The sequence below is a fragment of the Trichosurus vulpecula genome, chromosome 7 (genome assembly GCF_011100635.1).
Source record: "Trichosurus vulpecula isolate mTriVul1 chromosome 7, mTriVul1.pri, whole genome shotgun sequence".
NCBI lineage: Eukaryota > Metazoa > Chordata > Mammalia > Diprotodontia > Phalangeridae > Trichosurus > Trichosurus vulpecula.
Window position 1 is genome coordinate 115,476,877 of NC_050579.1, and position 15,203 is coordinate 115,492,079.

At 38.6% G+C, this 15,203-nt stretch overlaps 1 protein-coding gene across 2 annotated transcripts in view; it reads left to right on the forward strand.

Moving 5' to 3' along the window:
* HIVEP2 (HIVEP zinc finger 2) overlaps positions 1 to 15,203 on the forward strand; it is a 195,139-nt gene that overhangs the window by 154,956 nt on the left and 24,980 nt on the right. For both annotated transcript variants that reach the window (XM_036766409.1, XM_036766410.1), the window contains 2 exons: positions 6,878 to 6,922; positions 9,483 to 15,074. In XM_036766409.1, the coding sequence (XP_036622304.1) occupies positions 9,696 to 15,074 (5,379 nt within the window). In that variant the 5' untranslated portion in view covers positions 6,878 to 6,922; positions 9,483 to 9,695. The remainder of the gene's footprint in view (positions 1 to 6,877; positions 6,923 to 9,482; positions 15,075 to 15,203) is intronic.

Genomic DNA, 15,203 nt, shown 5'->3' on the forward strand with positions numbered 1-15,203 from the left:
TATTACATAGGGTGTTACCATTTCATGCCCACTTGAATATTTCCACCATTCTGTTTCCTGAGGTATATATTTTTTTCCTCCTTGAGACATTGCTTTTCTAAAAAATTTGTAGGTTTGTGAAAGTTCCCAGATGGACAACAGCTTGAATTAACACAATCTTTCATTCAAATATAATCCAAAGAAATCAATTAAAAAGAAGCCCTGTTGCTCATTCAGAATACACTCATCAACCATCTTCTTATGGGCACTTTTCTCTGAGTCTAAATTCCTTTATTAGCAGAAAATAGCTGTACTTCCCTGTTGAAGCCAGTTCCTACTCTGGAGAGACCCATCTTAATGTTGATATGCCAAAGAGATTTCATCACATTCTTTACTGGGCCTTTCTGCAGAACTTATTTAACTGAATTGCCAAATAATAGCAATTTGGTTTGAGACCAAGGAATAGGACAAGTCATGTTTTTAGGTAATAATCACTTTTTTTCCTTTTGACTCTTGGAGAGTCTATATAATTTTCTAACTTAATGAATGCTTGTCATGATAGAAAGGAAACATTTTCAACTCTTTGAATATGATGACAATGAAAATAGAAGCAAAACATATAATATCTTATCACACATGATCCTGGGACAGTTGCAGTAGGCACAAAAATAGTTACTTTTACCTATTTGACTCTATGCCCCCAAATATCCCCATGGAAATGGTTGTAGAGGAAAACAGTTCCCTGGTGTTCTCCAGCACCATGTTTAGTTTGTTTACAGTAAAATATTTTGCTCTTTTCATATCTCTTAAATAAATTAGGAAAATTTTTAAATTTTGAATGTGATTAAAAGTTTCTTTACTTTCTGTTTGATTACAATAAGTGTGAAAAATTATTTCATTTTTGTTTCTCTCCAAAAAAAGACATTTCAATGAACTAAATTCACATCCTCCACTACATACTCAAATGTCTCATCATGCATACTATGGCAATGCTTGAGTTATTGAAGATTATCCTAAAATAGTACAAACACTGGGAGGTCCTACTAAGTTTTATAGTCTTTGAGTATGGTGTAATGACAGACTGTGTTTGCCTCTTTGAGCCTCCCTCCTCCCCCAGCCAAGCAAATTTGGCAAGAAGACTCTTCTCCAAAGAGAAATGAATTCTTTTGGCCTGTGAAGATCATCTACTAGGGCAATTGAAAGCTGCATTGATGGAAAGAATGTTTTAATACTAAAACAATATAATTAAAGATTCTTGAAGATAGGAAGTAAAATTTTCATCTCTGTCATTTTTTGCATGAAAATTTCTCTAGTATTTCATTTCCACCCAAATATCAATTAATTAGGAAACATAAACTTTTATAATTTCATATTCATTTAGAAGACACGGAAAGTGATCTAAATCTAATTAAATATGTCTTGAGCATAGGACTATGATAGGCCCTTGAAAGGATCAAAAAGAAATAACATAATAACCCCAAAATTTTTAGAGAATACTATAATTAGTGGTTTTTGAGCTCGTAATGCAACCATTAATCAAATGAGTTAATATTTGTAAAGCACCTAGCTCTGTGTCTGGCACACAGTAGGTATTTAATAAATCCTTATTCTCCTCTCATTTTAGTTAAAAAAAAAACAAATTACATTGCTGTGAGTTGAACATAAAAATGGATTCCAAATAACTTTGTGAAACATATGCAAATTCTTACCCACCATATTTTCAGATAATTCAGTAATAAGTTTAGGAGTTTATGCTATTTGTTGGAAAGGTTCAGAGATTTATAGCTTCACTAAAGCTTTAGAATGGTGAAGTTGAAACAAAATTACATCAGAAAGAGGAAAATGTGTCTCTAAACCAAGAGGAACCTTAGTTAAAACCCTAACAGCATCTAAGATTTTTAAAGTGAATTTTTATTCCTTGAGTATAAAGATATGACAGCAACACAGTTGTTTTTCCCACCCCTGACTTATTCTTTGCATGTAGAAAAGTATAAGTAATGGCAAGTAGTATATGATATTGGTAATTTATGACATGTTGAATTTTTTTTCTTTTTTTGCAGAATAACAGAATTATAGACTAGTGTCTAGTAAGAATATCTTCCATATTTTTAATGATTTGCTAATGTTATTTGTTAAAATCCCCCAAACGGACCATTGCTCTTCTCCCCACACAGAGTACACTTCAAAAGCTCCCAGGGACAAATGAAATGAAAGTTGTTAAATGGGTAACAGTTCAAACACAGATGCCAAGGATAGTGTTAAAAAGAATCATGCATAATTTGTTTCAAATTTTGACTGAAAAATTCCCAATAATATTCCCATGCTTAAGACTTTGTTGAAATGAAATGCAAAAATCACTCAAAAGAAAGTAAGGTCCTTGAAGGCAGTGACAATTTTATTTTTGTCTTTATGCTCTCAGTGCTCAGTGCCTTGGATATAGAAGACATTTAATGAACTTTCTGAGTTGAATTGAATGTAAAAATTTTACTGATATATATAATGCGACAACCTGGTTGTAATTCCTGGTTTAGGAAAGACAAAACTTCATATTCTTCCAGAATTATCTTACTAACAGAAAGCAGATCTCTTTATCCATTTGCTACTATTCATATAATAACAGGTCATTTTAAGTAGATTTGCTTAAAGAATTGATTCCAGACAGATGTTCGCACATAATTTAAGTTTTAAAAAATATTGTCAAGGATTTGATTTCAAATATTTCCTGTAATGTATTCATTTCAGAAACAAAGTCAGATGCAGGAAAATTTCATAGTGTAACCTCCCTGAGAGATGAATTCATTACTACTTTAATAACTCAACTTGCAAAAAAAAATAATGTCACTGCTTGGAGAAAGATACAGGGATAGAATCCAGCCTAAGAAGGGGTGAAGAAGGTGGATTATTGATTGGATATTGAAATGAGAAACATAGAGCTGAGCTGCTGATAGAACTTGCCTTTTATTTTAAAGTCTTCTCTGTTCCCCTTGTCATCCCTTTTATTTTTTACTAGTCTGGAAACCTGGAAAAATTCTAGGGGAATTGATGGACTGGGTAATTTAATATTCTGCTTGATTTCTGATGATTACATAATCCCCCTTTTTTCTCCAACATTTCATGATGAAAACCTTTCCCTGTAGTAGTAAATGACAATATATTAAGGAGCATTTAATTTTTTTCCTTAATTCACAATACTGCAGTGCCTTTGAGGGTCTTACCTGTCTGCCCCTTTCTTCTTGGTCTCTTTTGGTGGATCTATACCCTTATCTACTTGTCAACTCTAACTATGGGGTTTCCCCAAGATTCTGTCCTAGGCTTTTTTCTCTTCTCTCCACTCTAACTCTTGCTTACCTAATTAGTTCCATCGGTTTAGCTATCATCTCTATGGAGATGATTCCCAGATCTATATATCCAGCTCCAGTCTCTTTCCTAAGCTTCTGCACCACTAATTTCCTCAGCCTCAGTCCTGCAGCACCAATTACTTATTAGACATTTCAAAATGGATGTCCTAGATGTATCTTAAATCAACAGAATTAAAATTGAGCTCATTATCTTTCCCCTTGGACTTCTGCCTCATTTTCAAACTTCCCTATTTCTATCAAAGGTACCACCATCCTTTCATGCATTGAGGTTTGTAACTTTGGCATTATCTTGAACCCCTCATCCTCTCTTACCCCAGATAGCTAATCAGTTGCTAAATCTTTCCATTTCTACCTTCAGAATATCCTTTATATCCAAACTTTTCTCTCAGATCACGTAGTTATCACCTTACTTCAGGCCTTCATGGTCTCTCATCTAGATCACTGCAACAGATGCTTGATTGGACTCCATGCCTCAAGTTTTCCTCACTCCAGTCTGTCCTTCACAGTGATGCCAAAGTAATTTTCTTTGAGTGCAGATTTGACCATGTGACTCCCTTACTTAGGTAGCTCAAGTGGCTTCATCTTGCCTCCAGGATCAATGTTTCTCTCTTTAGCTTTTAATCACTGCACAACTCTACCCCACATAATCTTTCCAGACTTGTTGACCATTATTCTCCCTTCTGCACTCTGCAATCCAGACAAATTGGATCTGTTCTTTTCCCTGTTCATCACATGTGATGCTCCACCTCCCATCACCATGTCTTTGAATTCGATTTCCCACATGCCTGGAATCCACATTCTCCTTACCTCTACCTCTCTTCCTTTAAGGCACAGTTCAGATACCGTTTTCTACATAAAGTCCTGTTCACTTCAACTATTAGTGCACTCCCCCTCATAATATTGTGTATTTAAATGTATATTTGCATTTGTTCACTCTGTATTTATGCTCTATGTGTATGTGTATATATTTGTTGTGTTCTCTCCCCTACTAGAATGTAAAGAATAAGGATAATTTCATTTTTTGTACTTGTATCTCAGGCACATAGGACAATGCCTAGTACATGGTAAGAAAATATTAATGTAAGTAAACAAATATTTGTGAATATTTGTTGATTGATTGCAATTTGAATATCAATCTTCATTATATGGAATTATAGTTATATCTGTAGAAGGCAGGTTGAGTCTATATTGAATTAAGTACAATTGTTCCTTACTATATCCTAGATATTGTTTTCAGGTTTCTAGTTAATATGCTTTTGGCCAATTATGGATTACTAGATTACTACTTAAAGGATACTAGGTAAATAAGAGTTCTGGTCTTTGAATAAGGAGGGCTTGAGTTCCCAAATCTTGCATCAGATGCTTACCGTCTATGAGATCCCGGACAGATCTCAACTTCTCAGCCTCAGTTTCCTCATCAGTATAGTGGAGGGAGTAGTAGAGCACTTACATTAAAGTGTTATTGTAAGCATCAAATGAAATACACATACATGAATTTTTGCATATTATATATTTAGCCCTTTGCAAACCTTGCAACATAGATAAATATCGTTATTTATTTTATTATTTTAGGTTCATCTTCCAATCCGATGTAGAAATTCTTTCTCTAACACCCACAAAGATGGTCATCTAGTCTCTGATTGAACATATTGCATACTGAGGCAGCCCACTACACTGTTGAATTACTCTAATTGTTAACCAGCTGTTTTTTATAGTGGGCTTAAATCTGTCTACTTATAACTTCCACCCACACTGGTCCTAGGTTTTCCCTCCAGAATAAGAGTTCTTCAAGAATGGAATTCTTCTCTGTGAAAGTCTGTAAGATATTTGAAGATAGGTATCAATCATGCCTCCCTTTAGTCTTCTCAAAACTAAACATGTCCTGTTCCTTCAACTATGATTTCCAGACTCCCTCAATATTCTGGTCACTCATTCCTGGGGAAACTCTGATTTGTCAATGTTTCTCTTAAAATTTAATTCCTAAAACAGAGCACAGCACTTCAGATGTGCAGAGTACAGTGATATTATTCTTTTCTGTGAACTGAACATGGGAGGGAAAGTGGATAAAATGCTAGACTTCAAGTTAGAAAAGCTGGGGTTCAAATTTCATCTCTGATTGTTACTAGCCGTGTGATCATTGGAAGCCTTTGTGTCTTTGAGCCTTGGTGTCATCAAGTGTAGAATGAAGATAGCAACAATAGCATTATAGAGTTATTGAGATTATATGTGAATGATTTTTCAAATTTTAAGGTCCTATACAAATGCTAGTTATTTTTATTATCATAATTTTATTTGACTGTAGGTGCTTTGTAATTTCATATAAATTACTTTTTATTCTCCTAACCCGTTGTCCTCACCACAATGACATTAAATTTTTATTTATTTCTTTGTTGGTGCCTGTATTTCAAATTAAAGTAGAAATGCAATGAACAATACATGTAGGTCTCATATTAATGATGTTGTTACCATACTACTGAAAATATTCTGGAAGAATATTATCCCACAAAATTGGATTTTCATCTTTAATTCCATGTGTCAGGTGGTACCAATGCCTTCTATGTCTTTATGATGCCTAGATTTTCACAGAATTTAAGATTTGGAAGGGGCGTAATAGGCATTTTTGCTTGTTTCCTATTCAGTGAGCATTTATAAAATACCTACTATGTGCAAGTGACTGTGCCAGACTCTAAGGATAATAAAAGTGCCAAGATATCAAGGGGCTTATATGCTATTGTTTGGTATGGCCTTGACCAAACATCTGATGATTGATTGATGTGTAGAAAGGACTAGTTTTGGTGTTGTGAAAGCACAAATTCAGTTCCACAATGAGTGGCCTTCTCTTGTGGAGTACTAAGAAAGACCAAAAAAATTAGAGTGAAAAAAGGAATCAGACCTTAAAGTTTTTGGCCTCTAGTTGAAATTCATGTGTTTCTTGTTCAGCTACTTTTTGGACTCATTGTGTTCTGCTGCCTTAGTTGGAAGAATCTCCTACTTAGAGGTGATGTACTTCTTCCTGCGAATATTGGGCATCTTGTAATTTTCTCCTCAGAGAATTTCCATGACCTATAGTATCTATCTTTTACTCTCTATGCAATTTTTATCATCACAGCAGATTTTTATTTTTTGTAAAGGACAACATAGAAATGAAGGACATCAGACTATTTTCTGCAGTAAGATCATTTGGTCTGGCAATGTGAGGTATTCTGTAGCAGCATTGTCCATCACTGCAATTCCTAGGGCAACCATTAGTTTATTTGAATAGCAGTGCAAGGTGCAGTTGTCATAGTCAAAATCTAAAAACTATGTTGACTTTTAAAAGTCATTCTTAGAAATATTTTCTATATGAGGTTTACTGATCTTTGAATATAGAAATTAGAGTTATATTTCTTAAATAATTTTATGTTGCTTTGAGCGATTAAAGTTCTGCGTCTGTCAGAATTGTCCATGTTTACAAATTTAATTTTCAAGCAAAGTTATTATATATTGATGGCATGAATAACTTGGATGATATTTCCTAATTGTATTTATTTTGTTCCTAGGAAGCAACAAGACAATCATGCACATTACAACTCTAAAATATGCAGGTAAGAAATTTAATCATTTAAAAATGAATTGTTGTCCCACCTTTAGTTTCTCATAATACCTATAACCCTGCAAGCCCATGGGTAAATTTCCTCAGATTCTCTTTCTTTTGTTCTGGGAAAAATAGACTCCCTCCTTTCAAAAAAAAGCATTTTAAAATTATTCTATTGTATATTGTGTTTGCTTTTGTGTGTATGCATACATATGTGTATATATGTGTGTATGCTTGTATGTCAGTCAATCAATCAATAAAGCATTTGTTCAGCAACTATTATGCATCAGGTTGCGTGATGGGAATAAAACAGAAGAGACAGCTCCTGCCCTCTAGAAGCTTATATTTTACTTGGAGAGAATACAATGTATTTATAGACAATTAAATTCAGGTTATATACAAAAAAATTTAAAAGGGTTTGGGCTGGGGAAACTAACACAGTGGTCAATCAGGAAGGAAAGTGGCAGTTCTAAATCAGAGGTTTAGGAAAGATAGCATTCTAGGTACAGTAGGCAACCTTTACAAAGGAACGGAGGTGGTAGATGCAGTGTTGTACTGGGAACAAGTAGAAGACTTTGGCTTGGCCATAAATGGGAGAAAAGTGTAGTCAGCCTTGAAAGGCTGTAGCAACATTGAGAAGGACTTCAAATACCAAACAGAGGGTTTTGTAGTTAATCTGAGAGGCAGACCTGTGCTTTGGGAATGTTAATTTGTCAGTTGTGTGAATTGGAGAGAAAATAGACTCAAGATAACAAGACTAATTAGGAGGCTAGGTAATGAGGGTCTGAACTGGGGTTATTGTGGTGTGAGTAGAGAGAAAGGGATTGACTGTGAGAGAACTTGAGAAAGTAGAATAAAAATTAATAAATTAATAAATGTTTATTGACTGACTAATTGGGTAAAGGGAGAATGGGAAAGTAGCTTTAAGGTTGCAGACCTGGAAAGCTCAAAGAATGGTGCTGTCCTTGTCCAAAATTGGGAAGCTATGAGGAGAGGTCATTTTAGGTGAAAGACAATGAGTTTTGTTTTGAACATAGTGAATTTGAATGCCAATAAGATATCCAGGTGCAAATAGCTAGCAGCTAATTGAAAATATAAAGATCAGAGTTCAGGCAAGAAATCAAGGCTAGACATGTAGATATGAGTCATGTACATACAAGTGACAATTGTACTCACAGGAGCTGTTGAGATTACCAAGAGAATGTAAAAAAAGAAGAGAATTGAGGACAGAGCCTCGGGTTATGTATCCCTGCATAGTGGGTGGGACATAAATAATGATTCTGCACAAGAGACTGAGGACAGGTAACAAGAAAACCACAACTGAGTAGTCTAATGAAAACTTAGAAGGATGTGGCAATCAGCAGTGTCAAAAATTGTAGAGGTCAAGAATGACGAACAAAGAAATCATCGATGAGCTTGCAGTGGGAAGTTTCACTTAGATTGTAAGGATAGAAATTAGATCAAAAGGGGGTAACAAGTGAGAGGTGAGTAAAAAAGTGGAGACAATGAATATAGACAGTTTTGTTCTTTTCTAGGCATTTGTCTGTGAAAAGGGAAAGAGGTATTGGAGGATAGTTTGAGAGGATGTAAGGGCCAAATGAAGGTATTTTGAAGATAGAAGAAATCTGGCTATGTTTTGGCCATCTTCTGCTTAAAATAAAGGCGACATGAAGGAAGCTAGGTTTATAACTTTAAATCAGATTTGAACTTAAACAATATATTTTTGATAGGGACTAGATTACTGACATAGGGGATTCCTCGATAAGGGATCCCCTCTCCGAAAGATAAAAGGAAGGGGGTAAGCATTTATTTAGTATCTACAATGTGCCAGGCTGCGCTGAGCACTTTACAAATATCTAATTTGTTTCTCACAACCACTCTTGGAGGATTGTTGATTATGATCCCCATTTTACAGTTGAGGATACTGAGGGAGACAAAAGTTAAATGACTTGCCCAGGGTCACAGAGCTAGTAAATGACTGAGGCCAGATTTGAGCTCATGTCTTCTTGACTCTAAGCCCACCAGTCTATTTACTGTACCACCTAGTAGCCTTTATGAATGGAGGTTGGCACCTTTTCTGCAACTTATACTCTTAGAGCATTGTCTAGATCTTTTAGAAAAGAAATTACTTCGCACATGACATGGTGGCATAAATGGGATGTGTTACAGTTGGGACTTGAACTCAGGTCTTTCTGGTGCCAAGGTAAGCTTTTTTATTCACCATGCCATGACTGCCTCTCATATTCTAATATTAAAGTTAAATATTAATAATGTAAAACAGTTGGAGATTCAAAACATTTGATAAAAGACTAACTTTAAAAAAATATGAGTAAAATAATTATTTTTCCATTATAGTCCCTTCCTTTTCTCTTTCAGAGAGGGTAATCCCTTATCAAGGAATTCCCTATGTCAATAATCTAGTCCCTATCAAAAATAGATTGTTTAAGTTCAATTCTGGCTTAAAGTTCTAAAACTAGCTTATAGTCTTTATCAAAACTGATAAATTGGAAATTAGTTTTTTAGATAGTTGCTTATCATGCCAATGACTTTGTTTTTTCTTCTTTCTTCAGGTCATTGCATCTTAGTAAGAATAGCAACTGAAACTTCACTCTAGCTGAGCTACAAGAATCCTGCTGGATTAATTCTTCACCCTAGTATTTCATCACAGCAGAAAATACTTCAACTCCATAAGAACACTTTGCAGATTCACACAGCGTTCTGATGGAATTTCATTCAATGAACAGGACTGTCTTATTGTGTGATCCCAGAGACATTGCCATCTAATGCCTATAGATTACTGTGTAGAAGGCTCCAAGGAGAAAGAGACACCAGTAAATTTTCAGAGTCCCTGGAAAAATGGGAGCAACAAAGATTTAAAAAGCACAGCTTTGGACACACTCCATGTGTGTGTACAGCTTTCAAGTGAACTAGCACTTAAGACCGTGTGTAACAAAATGGACTCTGGGGACACAGCTATAGGGCAAAAAGTTACCTCAAGGTCTGGAGAAACTGCTAAAGTACCGAGTAGATGGAGACAAGAACAATCAGCTGTTATTAAGATGAGCACTTTTGGCAATCAAGAAGGACAGAGGCAACCACAAATAGATCCTGAGCAAATAGGAAACACAGCATCAGCACAACTGTTTGGTTCTGGGAAACTGGCATCATCTACTGAAGCTGTTCATCAGGCTATAGAGAAGCCGTATCCACCACACCGCCCAAGTCCCTACTCATGCCAACATTCGCTTTCTTTTCCTCAACATTCGTTGCCACAGGGGTTCATGCACAGTGGTACCAAACAGCACCAGAGCCTGGAAGGCCATCATCCCTGGCAGTTTCCTGGCCACATGCAGTCAATCTCCTCTGAGGACTTATTTCCTTTTCCCATCCATGGCCACAGTGGAGGCTTTGCCAGAAAAAAGATTCCCAGCCTGAACCCTGCTTATAGCCAATACGCACAGAAAAGTTTAGAACAATCAGATGATGCTCATAAGAAAGAGCACAAACCCAAAAAGCCTGGCAAGTACATTTGCCCCTACTGTAGCAGGGCTTGTGCCAAACCGAGTGTATTGAAAAAACACATTAGGTCCCACACTGGTGAACGGCCATACCCTTGTGTACCTTGTGGTTTCTCTTTTAAGACAAAGAGCAATTTATACAAGCACAGGAAATCACATGCCCATGCAATTAAGGCAGGATTAGTCCCTTTCACAGAGTCAGCCGTGTCTAAATTGGACCTAGAGGCCAGTTTTATTGATGTGGAAGCAGAAATACATTCTGATGGCGAACAGAGCACAGATACTGATGAGGAAAGCTCTTTATTTGTGGACCGGCCTGGAAACCTGAGTCCAGGACCATCAATCCCATTGGATATTGCTAGTAGAAGTGGCTATCATGGGTCTTTGGAAGAACCCTTAGGAGGCCCAATGAAGGTGCCCATTTTGATAATTCCCAAAAGTGGGATTCCATTAGGTAGTGAAAGCTCCCAGTATGTCGGCTCTGATGCACTGCCGACTCCATCCTTAAGTACTAAAGCGGATGATTCTCATACTGTTAAACAGAAACTTGCACTAAGACTTTCTGAGAAAAAAGGACAAGATTCTGAGCCATCTTTAAACCTCCTGAGCCCCCATAGCAAAGGAAGCACTGATTCTGGTTATTTTTCCCGCTCAGAAAGTGCAGAACAGCAGATAAGCCCCCCAAACACAAATGCCAAGTCTTATGAAGAAATCATCTTTGGAAAATACTGTCGGATTAGTCCGAGAAATGCACTTAGTGTCACAACATCTGGTCAGGAGCGCACCATGATGGGTAGAAAGAGTATAATGGAACCATTACCTCATGTAAACACAAGGTTAGATATCACAATGGTTGAAGATCCCACTTCACAGGTGATCCCAAGCAAGGGAGATATAATGGAACCTAGTCAACCCAGTCCTCTGAAATCCACCAAATTCAATACTGAGCCCCGACAATCCCAAACTATTCCAGGATCTCTCAAAAATGAAGGAAAACTTTATCCAACAAGTCATCAAGGTAGTTCCCCAGTTCTGTTAGAAGCACCTGTAGATTCTTCACCACTTATTAGAAGCAACTCTATGCCAACTTCTTCAGCAACTAATTTAAGTATTCCTCCATCTTTGAGAGGGAGCCACTCATTTGATGAAAGAATGAGTGGTTCAGATGATGTATTTTATCCAGAGACTGTGGGAATAACCCCACATCGCATGTTAAGAAGACAAGCTGCATTTGAGTTGCCCTCAGTACAGGAGGGACACATAGACATAGAACATCATGGGAGAATATCAAAAACTATCAGTGTTGCTTCTAATAGAATGATTGGTGAAATGGGCTCATCCCTGAAGGAAAAGAAACTTATGGCTGGTGATAGGATTGGTTATGACTATGATATCTGTCGTAAATCCTATAGGAAATGGGAAGAATCAGAAGCAACCAAGCAGAGCTTCAGGGATATCTCATGCTTAAGTGGCTTAAAACATGGAGGGGAATATTTTATAGATCCATCAATGTCATCACAAGTAGTACCAACCATGTTTGGAGTCACATGTGAAACCAGAAAACGCAGGAAAGAAAAGAGTGTGGGAGATGAAGAAGATACCCCAATGATTTGTGGCAGCATCCCAGGCACTCCACTGGGCATGATGACTTCAGATTATGATCCCAAATTGCAGATGCAGGAAGGGATGAGAAGTGGATTCACTATCTCTGGTCATGATAACCCTTCTCTTGGTCACTCTGAACGTTTTGAACCATGTAGACCCCAGCTGCAGTCTGGAACCTCATCAGAAGAATCACCTTTAATCACAGATACTGAAAAAATGGCAGACTCAGCAAATAGGAAACCTCCCGGAAATGTGATTTCTGTAATTCAGCACACGAATTCACTGAGCAGACCAAATTCATTTGAAAGGACTGAATCTACAGACCTTGTGGCTAACCAGCAGGATAAAGCCTATTCACCTTCTGAGACCTGTGAGAGTGAGATTTCAGAAGCCCCCGTGAGCCCAGAGTGTGTCCAGCAGGGGGATAGCACTGAAGCAAGGGGGAAACCACCCTCATCCCAGCATCAGCATCAGCAGTCCTATCACATGCAGCCCAGGTTGGTTCGTCAGCACAACATCCAGGTCCCTGAGATCCGGGTTACCGAAGAGCCCGATAAGCCAGACAAGGAGAAAGAGGTACAGAGTAAGGAGCCAGAGAAGCCTGCTGAAGAATTCCAATGGCCCCAGAGAAGTGAAACTCTTTCACAGCTCCCTGCTGAAAAGCTACCACCAAAAAAGAAACGTTTACGTCTTGCAGACATGGAGCACTCTTCTGGAGAATCTAGCTTTGAATCCACGGGAACAAGCCTCTCTCGTAGTCCCAGCCAAGAAAGCAACTTGTCCCATAGTTCCAGCTTTTCAATGTCTTTTGAAAGAGAAGAATCCCTTAAGCTTGTGGCACCTCCTAAACAGGATGAATTTGGGAAGCAGTCAGAGTTTTTGACTGTTCCAGCTGGCTCATACTCACTGTCTGTCCCTGGACATCACCACCAAAAGGAGATGAGACGCTGCTCATCAGAACAAATGCCTTGTCCTCACCCAGCCGAAGTTCCAGAGATCCGGAGTAAGTCTTTTGATTATGGGAATCTATCTCATGCTGCTGTGGCAGGTGCACCCCCTGCCACATTGTCCCCATCCCGGGAGAGGAAGAAGTGCTTCCTGGTGCGACAGGCTTCCTTCAGTGGCTTCCCAGAAATCACACCGGCTGAGCCAGGCATGGAACAGGGTATAAAGCAGGAACAGATGGAGCACATGCAGGCTGGTCTCAGATCTGCGTGGCATCATTCATCCTCTATGCTTCTTCCTATTCTGGCAGAGGACTCTGGGAATCAGCTTGGGGCAGGTTCAAGCCACCTAGCACAGCAGCCGGTTGTGCATATGGACAGTCAGGAAACTTTGAGAACTTCCCTAATCCCTCCAGCACCTTATCTCTCAAGCAAACATCCATCAGAACAGCCACACTTATTTGCACATCAAGAAAATATCCCATTTCCCCCAATTCACAATGCCTTGTTTCAATTCCAGTATCCAACTGTCTGTATGGTTCACTTACCAACTCAGCAGCCTCTCTGGTGGCAGGCATGTACTGAACCTTTGCAGAGGCATTTTCAGCCTCACTTTGCGCTACAGAAAAGTTATGGCAAGTCCCATTTCCAGCCAGATATTCATACCAGTTATCACTTAGAGCATGCTACTGACCACCTTGGAAAGAAGTCTGATGATTATGCACACACAAAAGAACAATCTTACCTGCACTATTCAGGAATGTCAGGAGAACACTCAAAGAATGCTCTTGCAAAGTTTCAGTCAGACCATAGTATCAAGTCAAGTGATATGTCCTCTGAGCAGCATTCTCAGGCTGACTTTGATTCATCAAACTCTGGACCTGTACAGTCATTACCTGGAACAGTGGTTCCTGTCAGGATTCAGACCCATGTACCATCATATGGTAGTGTCATGTACACCAGCATTTCTCAGATACTTGGGCAAAACAGCCCAGCAATTGTCATCTGCAAAGTGGATGAAACTATGACTCAAAGAACATTAGTCACCAATGCTGCCATGCAGGGAATTGGATTTAACATTGCCCAGATGTTAGGGCAACATTCAGGCTTAGAAAAATATCCTCTTTGGAAAGTACCTCAGACCTTACCCCTTGGCTTAGAGTCCTCAATCCCATTGTGTTTGGCTTCCAGCTCTGACACTGCCTCTACTCTTGGTGGTAGCAAACGTATGCTTTCTCCTGCTAGTAGCTTAGAACTCTTCATGGAAACAAAGCAGCAGAAAAGGGTCAAGGAAGAGAAAATGTATGGTCAGATTGTTGAGGAACTGAGTGCCGTGGAGCTAACCAACTCCGATATCAAAAAGGATTACTCCCGCCCACAGAAGCCTCAGTTGGTTCGACAAGGCTGTGCATCTGAGCCAAAAGATGGTTTGCAATCTGGGTCATCCTCTTTATCTTCGCTATCACCCTCTTCATCTCAAGATTATCCATCTTCTAGTGTGCCATCCAGTGAGCCATTCCCACTCAGTAGGGAAAAACTTTCTAGCTTCAGTGCAACACCACCAGGGCAAAAATCCAGTGGCCCTTCTGAAGGCAAAGAATCATCAGATGAATTAGATATTGATGAGACAGCATCTGACATGAGCATGAGCCCACAGAGGTCATCCTTACCACCAGGGGATACTCAGCTTGAGGAACAAGGGAAGCAGCAGAAATTCCCTGTTGGTATGTTGGTCCAGATGGCGTCTGGTCCAAGTGGGAAGATGGGAAACTCAACTATACTTCTCACAGATGTGGCAGATTTCCAGCAGATTCTTCAGTTCCCTAGTTTGCGCACGACAACTACTGTGAGTTGGTGCTTCTTAAATTATACAAAACCCAGTTATGTGCAACAAGCCACCTTCAAGTCCTCAGTTTATGCTTCATGGTGCATTAGTTCATGTAACCCAAACCCATCAGGATTGAATACCAAGACTACTTTAGCACTTCTGAGATCCAAGCAAAAAATTACCGCAGAAATTTATACTCTGGCTGCTATGCATAGACCGGGAACCGGCAAACTCACCTCATCGAGTGCTTGGAAACAGTTTGCTCAGGTAAAGAATTTCATTTTAGAAAGTATTAGGAATTGGATACTGCTAAGCAGAATAAATGGTGAAGCAACTAATGTCAGAAAACTACAAGCAGAATGAGGATCAGAGATTAGAACTATTACACTCATCAGG